Source organism: Dermacentor variabilis, chromosome 2, assembly GCF_050947875.1.
Source record: "Dermacentor variabilis isolate Ectoservices chromosome 2, ASM5094787v1, whole genome shotgun sequence".
Taxonomy (NCBI): Eukaryota; Metazoa; Arthropoda; class Arachnida; order Ixodida; family Ixodidae; genus Dermacentor; species Dermacentor variabilis.
In genome coordinates this window covers 44,170,301-44,185,800 of record NC_134569.1, presented here as the reverse complement: position 1 = coordinate 44,185,800, position 15,500 = coordinate 44,170,301, and the positions used below count along the sequence as shown (strand labels likewise).

At 44.1% G+C, this 15,500-nt stretch overlaps 2 protein-coding genes across 2 annotated transcripts in view; both read right to left on the bottom strand.

Annotated features, from left to right (window-relative positions):
* Rpn6 (regulatory particle non-ATPase 6) overlaps nt 1-15,500 on the bottom strand; it is a 113,841-nt gene that overhangs the window by 24,946 nt on the left and 73,395 nt on the right. The window lies entirely within an intron of this gene.
* LOC142573327 (mediator of RNA polymerase II transcription subunit 30-like) lies at nt 11,293-13,541 on the bottom strand. Its single transcript, XM_075682993.1, has 2 exons — nt 13,524-13,541; nt 11,293-12,201 (listed from the first exon to the last, which is right to left on the bottom strand). Exons 1-2 carry the CDS (start codon nt 13,539-13,541, stop codon nt 11,866-11,868), a joined length of 354 nt encoding a protein of 117 aa, XP_075539108.1. The 3' UTR covers nt 11,293-11,865.

Below are 15,500 nucleotides of genomic sequence, written 5' to 3'. Positions count from 1 at the left end.
AAACGGTGATCGGCTACGGGAACCAACGAGCAGGGTGCCCCATACTAATAGACGGGTTAGGCCTACAACCACCGCGATCTACCTCTGTCGAATTAAGTTACTGCGACTTAAAACGAAGTAGATAACAGGGAAACAAAACTTGACTGAAATGAAAGAATTTTTTTCCACCCACCTGGCGGTAAGAAAGGAGGCGGGTCCTTATTTTTGTCTAAGTTCACCGTCACTCTAGACCTCTCTACGACTGCTGCAGCAGCCATCTTTACATAAACTCTCGCGAAAGTTCGCTGTGGCCGTTGAAACTCGCGAACTCATGACATGCGCGCTTGCAGCGCCGGAAACAGCTGGTGTGCAATAGATGTCCGAACCGTATTTGCTTTATGAAAGTTGGCAAAAAAACAGAATAAACTCATGCGAAAACAATTTTTTCGACACTTTTTCTAGTTATTGCACTAAAATAATTGGATCGATGGGTGGATGGATGTTATGAGCGTCCCTTTAGGAACGGGGCGGTGTGTTGCGCTACCAGCACTTGCTATTATATTGCTTCATATAATATCACTCATAGAGTTTCTCATAATATAGAGAGAAACTCTATCACTCTTACACTATCTCCACTCTAAGAACAGTTTACACCGTTTGGCTTGCCCCTTCTGCCACCCAAAAATAATCGTCATCTGCCTTGATGCGTTTCCTTTCTTTATCGCTGCAAGCCCGGAACTTTCCAGTGACGAACGGCACGCGCGTTATCAGAAAGGGCACTCCAAAGGGTGTAAACTGTTCTATGCTGATAACGCGCGTGCCATTCGTTACTGGAAAGTTCTGGGCTCGCAGCGATAAAGAAAGGAAACGCATCAAGGCAGATGACGATTATTTTTGTGTGGCAGAAGGGGCAAGCCAAAGGGTGTAAACTGTTCTTAGAGTGTTGTGTGGCAGACATACACTCCAAAGGGTGTATCATGGGTGTTTTAGCGTAACTGTTTTAGAGCAAACTGTTTTTAGAGTGTGTACCTTTGTCAACACACAGTTGTGTAGAGTGTACACTCTTCACTCTAAAAACAGTTGCACCCTTTGGAGTGTATATTTGTCCCACAACGATAATCGTCATCTGTCTTGGCCGCGTTTCCTTTCTTTAACGCTACGAGCCCGGTATTTCCCAGTCACGAACGGCATGCGCGTTATCAGTGTGACGCAGCATTCTGGACAGGAAAGTAGCGAGCGCCGAGTTTTCAAGAAAGGAAACGCAAGCAAGGCAGATGACAATTATCGTTGTGGGACAAATATACACCCCAAAGGGTGCAAACTGTTTTTAGACACTCTAAGAACAGTTTACACCCTTTGGCTTGCCCCTTCTGCCACACAAAAATAATCGTCATCTGCCTTGATGCGTTTCCTTTCTTTATCGCTGCAAGCCCGGAACTAATTTCCAGTGACGAACGGCACGCGCGTTATCAGAAGGGGCACTCCAAAGGGTGTAAACTGTTCTATGCTGACAACGCGAGTGCCATTCGTTACTGGAAAGTTCTGGGCTCGCAGCGATAAAGAAAGGAAATTTACGCATCAAGGCAGATGATTATTTTTGTACGTGTGGCAGAAGGGGCAAGCCAAAGGGTGTAAACTGTTCTTTGAGTGTAACGAATGGCACGCGCGTTATCAGCATAGAACAGTTTACACCCTTTGGAGTGCCCCTTCTGATAACGCGCGTGCCGTTCGTCACTGGAAAGTTCCGGGCTTGCAGCGATAAAGAAAGGAAACGCATCAAGGCAGATGACGATTATCTTTGTGTGGCAGAAGGGGCAAGCCAAAGGGTGTAAACTGTTCTTACACTCTTAAAACGGTTGCACCCTTTGGGGTGTATATTTGTCCCACAACAATAATCGTCATCTGCCTTGCTTGCGTTTCCTTTCTTGAAACTCGGCGCTCGCTACTTTCCTGTCGAGAATGCTGCGTCACACTGATAACGTGCATGCCGTTCGTGACTGGAAAGTACCGGGCTCGCAGCGTTAAAGAAAGGAAACGCGGGCAAGACAGATGACGATTATTGTTGTGGGACAAGATACGCCCCAAAGGGTGTAACTTTTTCTAAGAGTGTAGAGTGCACATTTCTTCGGGGTCGGCGAAAGTCGCGGGACAGCCCGCCAGCATGTGTCTGATGTCGATGATGCCATCGCACACGTTACATTCTTTCCCAATTTCTCTTTCGGGGTGAATTTTATTTATGAAATACGGAGTGGGGTACGTCCCGGTTTGCAGTAAACGTAGCGTGACTGCCTGAGCAATTTTACGTGTGTCACTGGGAATTGCCTACGTCCCAAGTAGTAATATTTAGTGATCTCGCTATAAGTTAGTAAATGATGCTCCGAATGCTTAACCGCGAGTCTGAAACGTCCACAAGCATAGGGATCAGCCACACTACACTCTAAGAACAGTTTACACCCTTTGGCTTGCCTCTTCTGCCACACAAAGATAATCGTCATCTGCCTTGATGCGTTTCCTTTCTTTATCGCTGCAAGCCCGGAACTTTCCAGTGACGAACGGCACGCGCGTTATCAGAAGGGGCACTCCAAAGGGTGTAAACTGTTCTATGCTGATAACGCGCGTGCCATTCGTTACTGGAAAGTTCTGGGCTCGCAGCGATAAAGAAAGGAAACGCATCAAGGCAGATGACGATTATCTTTGTGTGGCAGAAGGGGCAAGCCAAAGGGTGTAAAGCGTTCTTAGAGTGTACTGTGTGATGTTCGCGTAGCGCCCGTTTTGACACGTCGAGATTACAGCGAGTGGAGACGTCCATATTATGTCCATACTCGCGAGGTTCAAAGTACAGTGTACTCTTTTTTTTTAGTTCAAAGAGCCGAGCAGACGACGCGAGCACCAGACCAAAGGCGAACCGCGCGGAAGTCCCGTGGCGGGCGGCACCATAGAGTTTCCTACAAAAATTACGTTTTAGAAACTGTATGGGCGGCACGGCCTTCAATAACTTGCTTTTCGTGCGCTTGTTTCTGTATGGAGGAGATAGCTGAAGCGGTAAATTTGAAAACGGAGAAATGCACTTTCCAACGAGACCAAGATGGCGGCGCTCGGTCGCGCCGTTCCCAAGATATTGCGGCTTGAAAAACGCTGTTCTTTCTCGATTTCCGCGAGATTTTTCCCCACCTTGGCTGATGGAACGAATTTTTAGAGCACTTCTAAGTGGTTTACAGTGATGATATTTGGGTATCAGATAGAAAAAGGGTTATAGAAACTGAAAATGTGATTTTCAAAAAACCGATTTTTTGGCAATTTTTCGCGATGAGAAAGCCGCGTCACCCCTTAAACACATCGAGGACAGAAATTTCTATCTTGCTACAAGTTTCATCTCTCGCACTGATGCCGCTATCAGACATATCGCCAATTCTGCTCTCAGCTGCAGTACCCATTAGACAAAACATTAGTGTCTACATAGTAGATCCCACTACGTTGCTCAGGGTGGCTCCCGCACCGGTGTAGGACAGAATGGGCAGCTTGACAAGGCGATGATATACATTGGGTGTCCAAGCTAACAGAGCAAATAAATTGTGCACATCAAACTGCAAATGTAGAGTTATTTCTCTTCAAAAAGTCACTATTTTTCTCATTGAGCAATTTGTAGATTAACAAACTACCTTTATATAGCCGCAATATCCATACGTGGTTTGTAGAGTGCATTTAAAACACCATACTGAGCAACTGTTTTCGACGGGCTAGTCAGATGTGCTCTATAAACCTTGCACTGACATTGTGGCCATAAATGAAGAATGTTATTTACACACTGATAGAGACCTCTGCTATAGAGGTCTCCTAGATAAGAAGCAATACGAGGTAGGATTCCTAATCCATAAGGACATAGTGGGCAACAGTGACGAATCCTACAGCATTAATGAGAGGGTAGCTGTAGTTGTAATCAAGCTTAAGAGGTATAGATTAAAGGTAGTAAAAGCCTATGCTCCAACGTCCAGTGACGATGATGAGGAAGTAGATCAGTTATATGAAGATGCTGAATTAGCGATGAGAAAAGTGCAAACTCTGTAAACTGTAGTAATGGGCGACTTTAATGCAAAAGTGGGGAAAAAGCAGGCTGGTGAACAAGCAATTGGCAACTACGGCGTCTATTCTAGGAACGCTAGAGGTGAGATGCTGGGAGAATTCGCAGAAAGGAATAAGCTTTGAATAATGAACACCTTTTTCAGCAAGCGTAGCAACAGAAAGTGGACCTGGAAAAGCCCTAATGGTGAAACAAAAAATGAAACAGACTTCATATGTTCCACTGATCCCAGCATAGTGCAGGATGTAGAAGTGATAGGTAGGGTAAAGTGCCGTGATCTTAGGCTAGTGAGGGCTAGGATTCACCTTAATTTGATGAGAGAGCAAAATTAGTCAAGAAAAAACAGGTCAACCTAGAGGCAGTAAGCGTAAAAGCAACAAATTCAGGCTGGTAGTTGCAAACAAATACGCAGCCAGCCTTAGAACAGAGAGATGATGACATAGAGCTGATGAATGAAACCGTAACTAGGTTGGCTTCAAAAGCACCAAGGCAACCTATAGGCAAGTTCTCCCAAGTAACAAAGGACCTAATAAACAACAAAAAATGAAAGTGTCCAACTCAAGAGATAGGACAGAATTCGCAGAACTGTCACAACTGATCAACAAGGTGAAAATAAGGGATATTCGGAACTATAACGCGAGAAAGAATGAAGCCGTAAAAAATGGACGCAGCCTGAAATCAGTGAGAAACTTGGCATAGAACAAACCAAGGTGTGTGCACTGAAAGATAAGCAGGGTAATGCCATCAGCAATCTCGAAGATATAGTAAAAGAAGCGTAAGAATTCTATACTGACCTGTACAGTACCCAGAGGAGTCAGGATACCTCAAATTAGAATTAGTAATGAAAAAGATACAGGAACTCCTATAACTAGCGATGAGGTCAGGAGGGCCTAGGAAGAGCAGCAGGAGAAGATGGGATAACAGTCGATTTAATCAAAGATGGAGGAGACATAATGCTTGGAAAACTGGCGGCTCTTTATACGAAGTGTCTATCAACTGCAAGGGTCCCAGAAAAGTGGAAGAATGCAAACATACTATAATCCACAAAAAGGGAGACGTTAAAGAATTGAAAAATTATAGGCCCATTATCTTACTTCTAGTAATATACAAAATATTTACCAAAATAATCTCGCAACAGAATAAGGGAAACACTGGCCTTTAGTCAACCAAGGGAACAGGCGAGCTTCAGGAAGGGATACTCTACAACCGATCACATCCATGTCATTAATAAAGTTATTGAGAAATCCAAAGAGTATAATAAGCCTCTCTATATGGCTGTTGTAGATTACGAAAAGGTACTTGATTCAGTAGAGATAAACAGTCATAGCGGCATTACGTAATCAAGGAGTACAGAACGCTTACCTAAATACCTTGGAAAATATCTACAGAGGTTCTACAGCTACCTTAATTCTACACAAGAAAAGCAGGAAGATACCTATAAAGAAAGGGGTCAGGCAGGGATACACAATCTCTCCAATGCTCCACTGCGTGCTTAGAAGTATTCAAGCTAGTAAACTGCGAAGGTTTAGGAGTAAGGATCGACGGCGAATACCTCCGCAACCTTTGGTTTGTCGATGACACTGTTCTATTCGGCAACAATGCAGACTAGTTACAACAAATGATTGAGGACCTTAACATAGAGAGTGCGAGAGTGGCGTTGAAGATTAATATGCAGAAGACAAAGCTAATGATAAATAGCCCAGCAAAGGAACAAGAGTTCAGGATCGCCAGTCTGCCTCTAGAGTCTGTGAAGGAGTACGTTTACCTAGGTCAATTAATCACAGGGAACCCTGATCATGAGAAGGAAATTCACAGAATAAAAATGGGTTGGATCGCACACGGCAGACATTGCCAGCTCCTGACTGGAAGCTTACCATTATCATTGAAAAGGAAGGTGTAGAATCAGTGCATTTTATCAGTGCTGACATATGGGGCAGAGACTTGGAGACTGACAAAGAAGCTTGAGAACAAGTTAAGGAGTGCGCAAAGAGCGATGTAATGACAATTGCTAGGCATAACGTTAAGAGACAGGAAGAGACCGGTTTGGATCAGAGAGCAAACAGGTACAGACAACATCCCAATTGACATTAAGAGAAAGAAATGGCGCTGGGCAGGTAATGTAATGCGCAGATTAGATAACCGTTGGACCATTAGGTTTACAGAATGGGTACCAAGAGAAGGAAAACACAATTGAGGACGACAGAAGACTAGGTGGAGCGATGAAATGAGGAAATTCGTGGGCACTAGTTGGAATCTGTTGGTGCAGGACAGGGGTAATTGGAGATCGCAAGGATAGGCCTTCGTCCTGCAGTGGACATAAAACAGGCTGCTGCTGATGATGAATAGCAACGCAAAATACTGACGGCTGCTCCTGAAGGTCGCCAAAAATTAGCATCCACTCACAAGCTAGGCGTTACTTTTTCTTCTTTTTACTTGCTTCAAGTTAGTTGGGACACCCAGGAGATAACTTAGCGCTTTGTCCAGGCTGTTTCTCCCTGTCCTTTGTCTTTCATTGCACTTATGATTATGTCTCTGCCTTGAGCCAAGATGACTGCAACTTGGCAGATAAGTTCCGACGGCTGGGAGCTACAATGTGTCATAAAAACTGTTTATAATGACAAGATGCGAGTGGCCCTTACGCAGCTTCCAGTGGCATGGTTGCATTGTGGGGCTTATGGAAGCGGCACAGTTGCTGTGGTACTCATGATGCTGAGCATGAAGCCAGCAACTCGATTCTGGCAGCTGCAGTGGCTGCCATTTCAATGGTGTTGGAAAGCAAACTGTACTAATATTAATTTCAGAAAGTCAAATTATGTGCATGAGACTTCCACTATGGCACTTCTTGTAGCATGCACAATATGCTGCATTTAGACGGTTGTGGCGGTAGTGAAAATTTATTTTTTTGGCAAGTTAATAGGGTGGGCTTCATCTTTCCTGGGCGTCTGCCACGAGCCCTTGGGCTCTGGCGGCATTGATACGTTAAACCCAGTCAATTCTCTTTCATGAAGATCTTTCTCTTGGTGCACATTTAATGACAGCAGGACACATTTAATGACAGGAGAAAAAATAATATAATGTGTACAGAAATGTAGTACACAATAGTTTTTGCATTCAGCCCCATCAGATGCGCCTGCCACGATCGGGGAATCAAATTAGCTAGGTCGTGAAATGAAATGTATCATTTATCATGATATAAAAACTATACCTGGGCGCACTTCTATGCTAGCAGAACAGAGAATAAACAAATTGCTGTGGTTGTCGGACATAAATATGAACACATGACAATACACTATTGTTGCAAATCTGGCAAAAATCTGGGAGTGAAGTCTTGAGTGACACATCTACAAGAATCGGTGTTTGAAAACAGGTTTGCAAAGTAACTTTCACGCCACCTGAAAACTGCTTGCACGAAGAATCCTTATAGAAGGCGTTGAGAGAACGTCACATGGTGGGCTTGTGAAAACTTTATACAGTGCACTGTCAGATCCAGCATCAATTTTGCATTGGTCAATTTAAGAACAAATAAACACCGACTACGCTCACTCATTTTTTTTATTGTTACTATACCAGCAAATACACGCTCCACATAGTAAACAGTAATTCTGAGTGCGCCAAAACGGCGCTCCTGTATATTAGAGGCAGAGAGAGGCCAAGATAATTTTTTCTTCACACCAGCCACTTGATGCTAAAAAAACAAAGTTTACGTTTTGAAAAAGCACTTGTATAAAAATGCTAGATAAAAAAATGCTCTATTGTTCTTTTTTCTGTACGAATAAAAATATTTGGCATGAGGAAAATGTAGTCAGTACCACATTACAATGCCAGAACATCTTTCATACATGAGAAGTCACTTGCTCTGCCTCACGGAAGAAAAAACTGCATGAAATTCAGGAGGAAAAAAAAAAAAAAACCTCTAAACATTTGCACTTTGAGTACATGTGCAAGAAAATCAGCCGAGAAACAGCACTCCCACTTCTGGCAAAAACCTGAGATCATGACCAGTCTTTTCTTTTGCATACTTTTCATGACCAGCACAACGTGATGAAATAATATTCTATGGACACTTGGCACACGTACACGGTTGAAACAAAAGACAACACAAGGGACGGCAAGGAAAAAAAAGTGTCATACAAACATTGCACACATTCGCGCATCACCTTTCTTTGGCTTTTCTTAACATGAGAGAGGCACTTGACTGTGTGGCTGCCTGCTTCTCTGCACATCACACAAGCCTATCCTCGCAAACAACACAAACCAACTTTGCGTACAGTACTCCATGTGTGCGTACAGTGACAGAGCGAAGGTGATCCTTCTAGAAATAATTGCACTGTGGACAAGTTGCATTGTTCTTGACGTACTCTGTGGGTTCTGCCCCTTGCATCTGCTTGCTCACTTCCAAGGCCAACTGACGCAGTCATCGGTAGCCCACCACAATAATTTTTTAATAGCTATATGACACACAAATGGACTAGCTGTCAATCACAGTCGTTTTTAAAAATATTCTTTTGTACTGCATAAAAAAAAAAAAAGCTACACAAAAATACCTGCACAGGAGGCAAACGGTATCACAATCTGCCGTGAACGATACTTGCAACTGTACAGTTTATGCTAACTTTCTGGCACCACAGTAACAGCAAGAGTAGGCGCAAACAGCAACTGAGTCAGTGAGTGATGCTGCACGCCATAATCACAGGCACAGTACGTGTGAGCCTCTAAAGAAGGAACACCGATCACGGACAGAGTAAAAAACAAGTTTGGATACACACATGAAATATGGGTAAATAAGTTCTTCGTATGCCACTGACTTTGAAATCCCTTCAGTACAAATTTTAAAGCTTCGAAAAAAAAAAAAAAAAAAAAAAAAGACGGGGACCTTCACACTTTTAGCTTGGACATTGTATCCTCTTAAGTATATTGCCTGGACAAATTCTGACACGTGCCGAAGCTGCACTCCATGTGAAGAAAGAAAGAAAGAAAGCAGCGGAACTTTGTGCGGTACATGTCTAAAACTGAAAATTTTCTACAACAGCTAGGAATAGCGTTGTCTTGAGTGATGCTTCGTGTTCTATGGTTTTGCAAAGTAGGTTACTTGCAGAAGGAAAGTTTAAATGTTCATAATTTGTGCAATTTTGACTGGAAAGAATAAGCTGTGGATTTAATTCAAAGCTCAGCATGGCCAGACGCCTAGTAAGGTGTCTTTGCCACCATGTTGTGGACACGAACCATGCCGCTGGCACCATTGCACATGAAAATTTTGCAAACCTACTGAATGCAGACATACATCTCACATCGCAGGTCCTGCTGGCGAGCTGCAATGTACATGTGCAAACAACAAGCTTTTCACCAGCTGCAAGCTGAGTGCGGCACGTGCACCGAAGTGCGAGAAAACATGTACAAAAAAGACATGGCATGGCTATAGAGGGTGTGCAATATTTCTAACAGTGTGCGTCACTTCAGCAGCTTATTCAACACAGTGTTGCAATTGTGAACAGTGAGGTTGTAGTTGAAATAAATACTTGAGTGATGCTGCTGAAATACGACTGCATAAAAGAACACGCATTCCACACACAAATACCTAGAGCCAGGGCGACCACAGACACTTGAGAAGCAGGTGCAAGAAAGGTAAAAGTCTGCAAGAAAGCATTCTTTTTTTTTGTCTTAAAAGTAAGCTTCCACGTAGATGCAGATTTACCCTTTGATCAATGTTAGTTCTGTAAGAAAGGTTCTTAAAACTTTTAAACTTTGTATAATGCTACTAGTTTCCACAAATAGCATTCAACGGGACATTTTACATTATAATAATTACACCTAAAACTGACTGCAGTGTAATGCAGAACATCACTGCACAATCTTTGCGACAGAGCAGTTGAACAGCATGTCAATCAACCATATGTGCTAACAGGGGCACATATCACCTGCCCTCCCCATTTCTAAGGGGTGTGCAGATTTTTTAAATTTCACAAGTGGAAGGCAACACAATTGTGCCTCTTCAGTCAGATCACTTGACAATACAAGCATTATTTGCCCAGCAGATCCTCATGTGCAATTTAACAAATTAACATAACTGCACATATAAATCTTGTAATGAATACTGTAGTGTACACATGGCAGTTTCAGGATTGAAGCCAGTCATCTTTCCAAAAATTATCAAATGGTAAGAATTTTGAGACTACAATCAATTTTCAAATATGTATATTATATATTTTGGCACCCAAAAACGTGCACCGAATTGAAAAAAGAATTCCGAGACAATTTTCCTTGTACACTGCACAACTTAAACATATATGGAATACAAATGCATATTCAGGTATATTTTCAGGATGTATGTTGAAATTGATGATAGATTCAGAATTCTTATCAACTGGTGATCCCTTGAGCGCCAACCATCCTCAACACAAGTGAAATGTGTGGTGTGTAGTAAGCTGAATTTGTTCATTAGCTAGTTGTGTGTTGCTATTTTTCATACCAAGTAATGTTTACCTCTTGATGTAATCCAACTAAAGAGGCAGAATTGTGATATGTGCAACAGGCAAATAAGAAATATGTATAACTTAAAAAAAGTGAGACTTGGCAGGAGGACCCCAATTGTTTTGCAGGTACAAAAGTATGCTAAGCAAGAGACTGATGTTTAACTTTGGCAGAATGAAAAAAAAAAAAAAAAAAGGCACCTTGTCGAGCATTAAACATTTTAGGCAGAGTGTCACCCAATAACCTGCGCAACATTTTCATACATTCTGCTCGTGTGAAAAGCCCACACTAAGGCACACGTAAGCAGCACTGGCCCAAGGTAAGATGAGATGCCTAAAGGGTTGAAACAAGTCTGACTGGCCTGTGCAAGCAAAACAACTCGCAGACACAGTCTGGAGATGTTCACAGATATGCAGAAATGCCAGGTGGAAAGGCAGAAGAAACCTAAGAGCACTGTCAACTGGAGAGGAAAGAAAGTGGGCAATTGGCGCACTTCAGGTTTCAAATGAGGCATCTAACAGATCTGCGAGGCAAGAAGTGGTGGTGGAAAAGAGGCGGAGGATGAGCTTGACGTCCCATCATCAGTAGGCAGAAGAGGAGGAGCGCGGTGGTGAAGGCAGGTCTTCAGGGGCACTGAGAGCGGGTGCTGCAGGGAGTGGGAGGAGTGCCGAAGAGGCAGTCCCGCCAGGTTGCCCCAGAGCCTGGACGCTTGCTAGGCTCACCGGGCTGGGGTTGGCCATCAGGGAGATCCCGTTCACTACCTGCACAGAGCCAAGCAACAAGTCCATGCCCTTGGCATTGATACAGTTGCATCACAGGTGAAGCAATAGACCGATTTCACTACGTTCACCACAGCGTTGCCATTTTAGCAATTTCGTTCGTAGATTTAAAGGGCCCTGAACCACTTTTTATCGAAGGGAAAATAGGCTATCTTAGAAATATTTTGCTACAATAAGTACCTCAATGCGCTCAGCATAAGCGAAGTTATTGGCAACCTAACACAGCCACCACTGTGCTCCCGTTTCTTCTTCAAAGCCTTGCACTGTGAAGACTCCGGCACAGTGGGCAATGCCCACAACGCTCCGCCTTCTAAATGTCACCGTGGTGCGCAGTTCAAATTTAATTTTGGATGTGAACTTGCGAGCCGCAACTTGTGAGCTTCTCATTTTTTAATACTGTCCGCCACCGTTCATGCCTGCATATGCACTCAGGTTGCCTCCAAACAGCCTCGAAGTGCGACACCAACGCTCATTGTTGCTGGCTGACTCCATAGTTACTCGGCTCGCATATACTACTGCTGCAGTAAAAAATAAAGCTAGCACTCCAATTTACATTTCCTGTCACTTGGCCTGTGATGAGATCCTATGGGTAAACTGGAGATGTCTTCTACGCATGGCCAACATGGTGTTGATCTCCCAGATGATGTTACGAAGGGCGTCGATGACCTCTTTCAGCTGATGGTTCTTAAGCACCACTTGCTCAGTGAGACGTGCCCTCTCCTCAAGGAGTGCACGCGTTGCCTCCGAAGGCTTCTTCTCCTCGCTGGGCTTTGGGTCGTCCACCATGGGCACCAGGCTCTGAAGTGTCACATCGGGCTCAATGGGTGTGTACTGGCTGCTGGCCACAGCTGCACTCAGGTCACTGCAGATGCCGTGCACTCGATGAGGCTTTCGTGCCTATGATGCACTAAACATAAGCCAAACGCGGTTGTCCTCAGCGAGCCACAGTGAGCTTAGCCAGTGGACTTGTGGCGGCACCGCGCGATATGTACGCCATGTACCTGACCACAGCTTGAAGCCAGCTATCAGCCAATAGTAGCCGTCTAAGGGGATGATGAAATAAAGCATCCAGAAGAGAGCGAGGAGAGGGCTTTCTGTTGAAAAGAGGGCGTTAGAGAGAAAGGTGACTTCGCTATCCGCTTGCGAGCTCCACGCACTGCGTATGACAGCAAAACTTGACTGAGATGTTTACAGCAGCGTATGCTACCTGCAAACTATGTTAAGCCTGAGGCGTTGCTCAGGGACCCCTTAACACTTCATTTGGCTGTTTATCAGCAAATTATCCTATTTAGCGACCAGCAACTTTTATTGGCAGCACGACAGAACAGATGAAGCCAAGGGCACAAAGGGCACCACACGCGCTAGTGGCACCCACAATGTCCAATCTCTTTTGTTTTGTGTCTTGTCTTATTTAGGCTGCAATGGCTTGATCAAATATTAAGGAACTAGCCCAAGAACAAATCTGGTGAGATATTGACTTATAAGTTAATGAATTATTTTAGAAAGCCATATCCAAGCAACTTTCTTATCAGTAGGTGGCCGAAATTGGCTGTACGACGCGTGGGCTTCGCGATTATAACGAAGTGGTCTGTCCTCAGGAAGGCTTAGCTATGGTTCACTGTGCTGAGGAAAAATAGGCAACTGGCAACCAAAAATTAATTTTTGTGTGGAGAAGATCTACACAATCAGGTGTGTGGAGAATTGGGAGTACTTCCAGTTGCTTTAGACATAAGCTTTTGTCTTCAGAAACAGGGTGTCACAACGAAATGTTTTTTGTTCTGGTTCTAGTGTCATTCCACTCAAAGAAGTTCTGTTGCAATTCTGCTCCGAAAAAAAAAAAGAAGAAAGTAACGGTTTATAACAATTTTGTTCGCACGCAAAAATTCTGAAAGTAAAGTAACGATAAATACATAGTATTTATTTTTCTCAACAAATGAGTAATGAAATCATGCTCAGTGCCTTGAGTCATGTCATCCGAGAGTACTTGCTGAAATGAGAGACTGCTGTTGTGATAAAACAAACTTAAACGAACATAAACACACAATAAGAATTCAGTAACAAAGTGTAATACTGGCAGAAAACGAAATAAGCTCTTCAGGGCACAAGCCCTAGGTTTTGCTAGAATGCCTATCTGCTAGTGCACAGAGTGGCAGGCTTAGGTTAGTGGAGCGTTTGACCGGCTAACGCTCGTATTATCCCTACCCGAGATACCTGCCAACTGTAACATAGCCCGACATTGGCTGCTTCGGATTGCAGACTTTCCACTTGAACCAAAAACCGATGAAAAATATTTCGGCTTCGCTCCGAAACAAAATAATAAATAATGCTTTGCCTACGTTTTCGTTCTCGTCAAAAATATCCTTTTGTTTTCATTCCTCTCTGACACACTGTTCAGAAGATTGTCACACCTAATTCTATCCAGTGACCTCATGCTTAGCGAGATGTAACATTGTCCACTCTTGATGTAGATATTGCAAATAAAACCCAGTACTCCTTGTTCTCAATGAAAACACGTTCCTCCCTTCAACAACGTCCTTAGCATGGATGAGTTGGACGACGGCATGGGCCAGCTATCCCTTTTTACATGCCCGACCCTAACTGTTACAGCGCATGGTCCTCTAGTAATGGAGTACACTTAAATCTCGTTATAGTGAAACGGCTTGTAACAAAATAATGGATCAAACGAAAGAATTGTAATTCCCCTTGAAAGTCCCCATAAAAACCCATGTGTTCAAAATTTCGTATTAATGAAAAAAGATGCATTGGTCTACGGATATAATGAAAAATCTTAATTCCAAAATTACACTTAACAAGCCACTTTGTACACAACATATAAATTTCTTAAATTGCGCAACGCGGTGCGGCCCTCTGATGCAACAGTTCAAATCTCCCGCAGTGGCCCCTCATCCATCTGACAATGCTCCAAGCCAAGCCAAACTGGCCAAGCAGCCAAGCCACTCCGTCCGTGGCGTGCAATGCGCACTGCCAGTCGAGTGCGCGCCTTTGTTTGCGTTGTTCCGCATGCTGTCCGTAAGTGCTTTTTCCGCCGTGTCACCAGTTTCATGAAAGAGAAATGAATGGCAGCAGCAGCAGCAGCAGCAGTAGCAGCAGCTTGAAGCTAAAACGGAAAGTTATCACCTTGGATCAGAAGGCAGCCATAATTAGGGCTGTTGCGTCAGGCACGAAGAAAACTCAAGTGGTCAAGGAGTTCGGCATCGCGCTGAGTACCCTTTCTACAAATCCTCAGCAGCAAAGAAGTCATCGCTGGAGCTGTCGCATGTGGTGTGAAAGGTAGCTGGAAGAAGCTGCGGTCTCCTGCCTTTGAAGTCGTGGAAGAGGCGCTGTTCAAGTGGTTTTTGAATGCAAGGGCTGATAATTTACCCGTGAGTGGGGCACTGCTCCAGAAAAAAGCATCAGACTTTGCTTGCTGCGACAGCTTCGTTGCAAGCGATGGCTGGCTGCAGCGTTTTAAGGAGTGCCGTGATATCGTTGGCAAGGTCGTCACTGGCGAGCCCCAGGCCGCCGACAATGAAACCGCAACGGTGTGGGTGAAAGCTAACGATGGTCCTCTCCTTGAAAAGTATGAAGAGAAGGATGTGTTCAACGCTGACGAAACAGCTGTCTTCTACCAAATGTTGCCACAGAAGAACCTATCATTAAAAGGCGAGCTCTGTCGGGGCGGGAAACATAGTAAAGTCCGCGTCACTGTGCTCCTTTGTACGAAAATGGACGGATCGGAGAAGATACGACTTTCGGAGATAGGAAAAAGCGCGTCGCCACGATGCTTTAAAGGAAAGAGGCGACCAACTGCAGCACTTATCAAACCGGAAAGCCTGGATGACAAGGGAAGTTTCTGCGGGATGGCTGCCTGACTGGGACGAGAAGTTGAAGAGACAGAATCGCAAGATATGCCTTTTCTTGGACAACTGTGCTGCCCACCACACCACTGCTGTGCTGACGAACATCAAACTTCGGTTCTTGCCCCTGAACTACAGGGCAGTGATACAGCCCCTTGATCAAGGCATGATAATGTCATTTAAAGCTGGATACCGGAAGCGGGTGATAGACAGACTTGTGTTAAACATGCAGTTGAACCGCGACATGAAAGTCGATTTGTATATGGCAATAGAGATGCTTAATGCGGCATGGATGGATGTGACAGCCAGCACCATCGCAAACTGCTTTTGACGCGCATC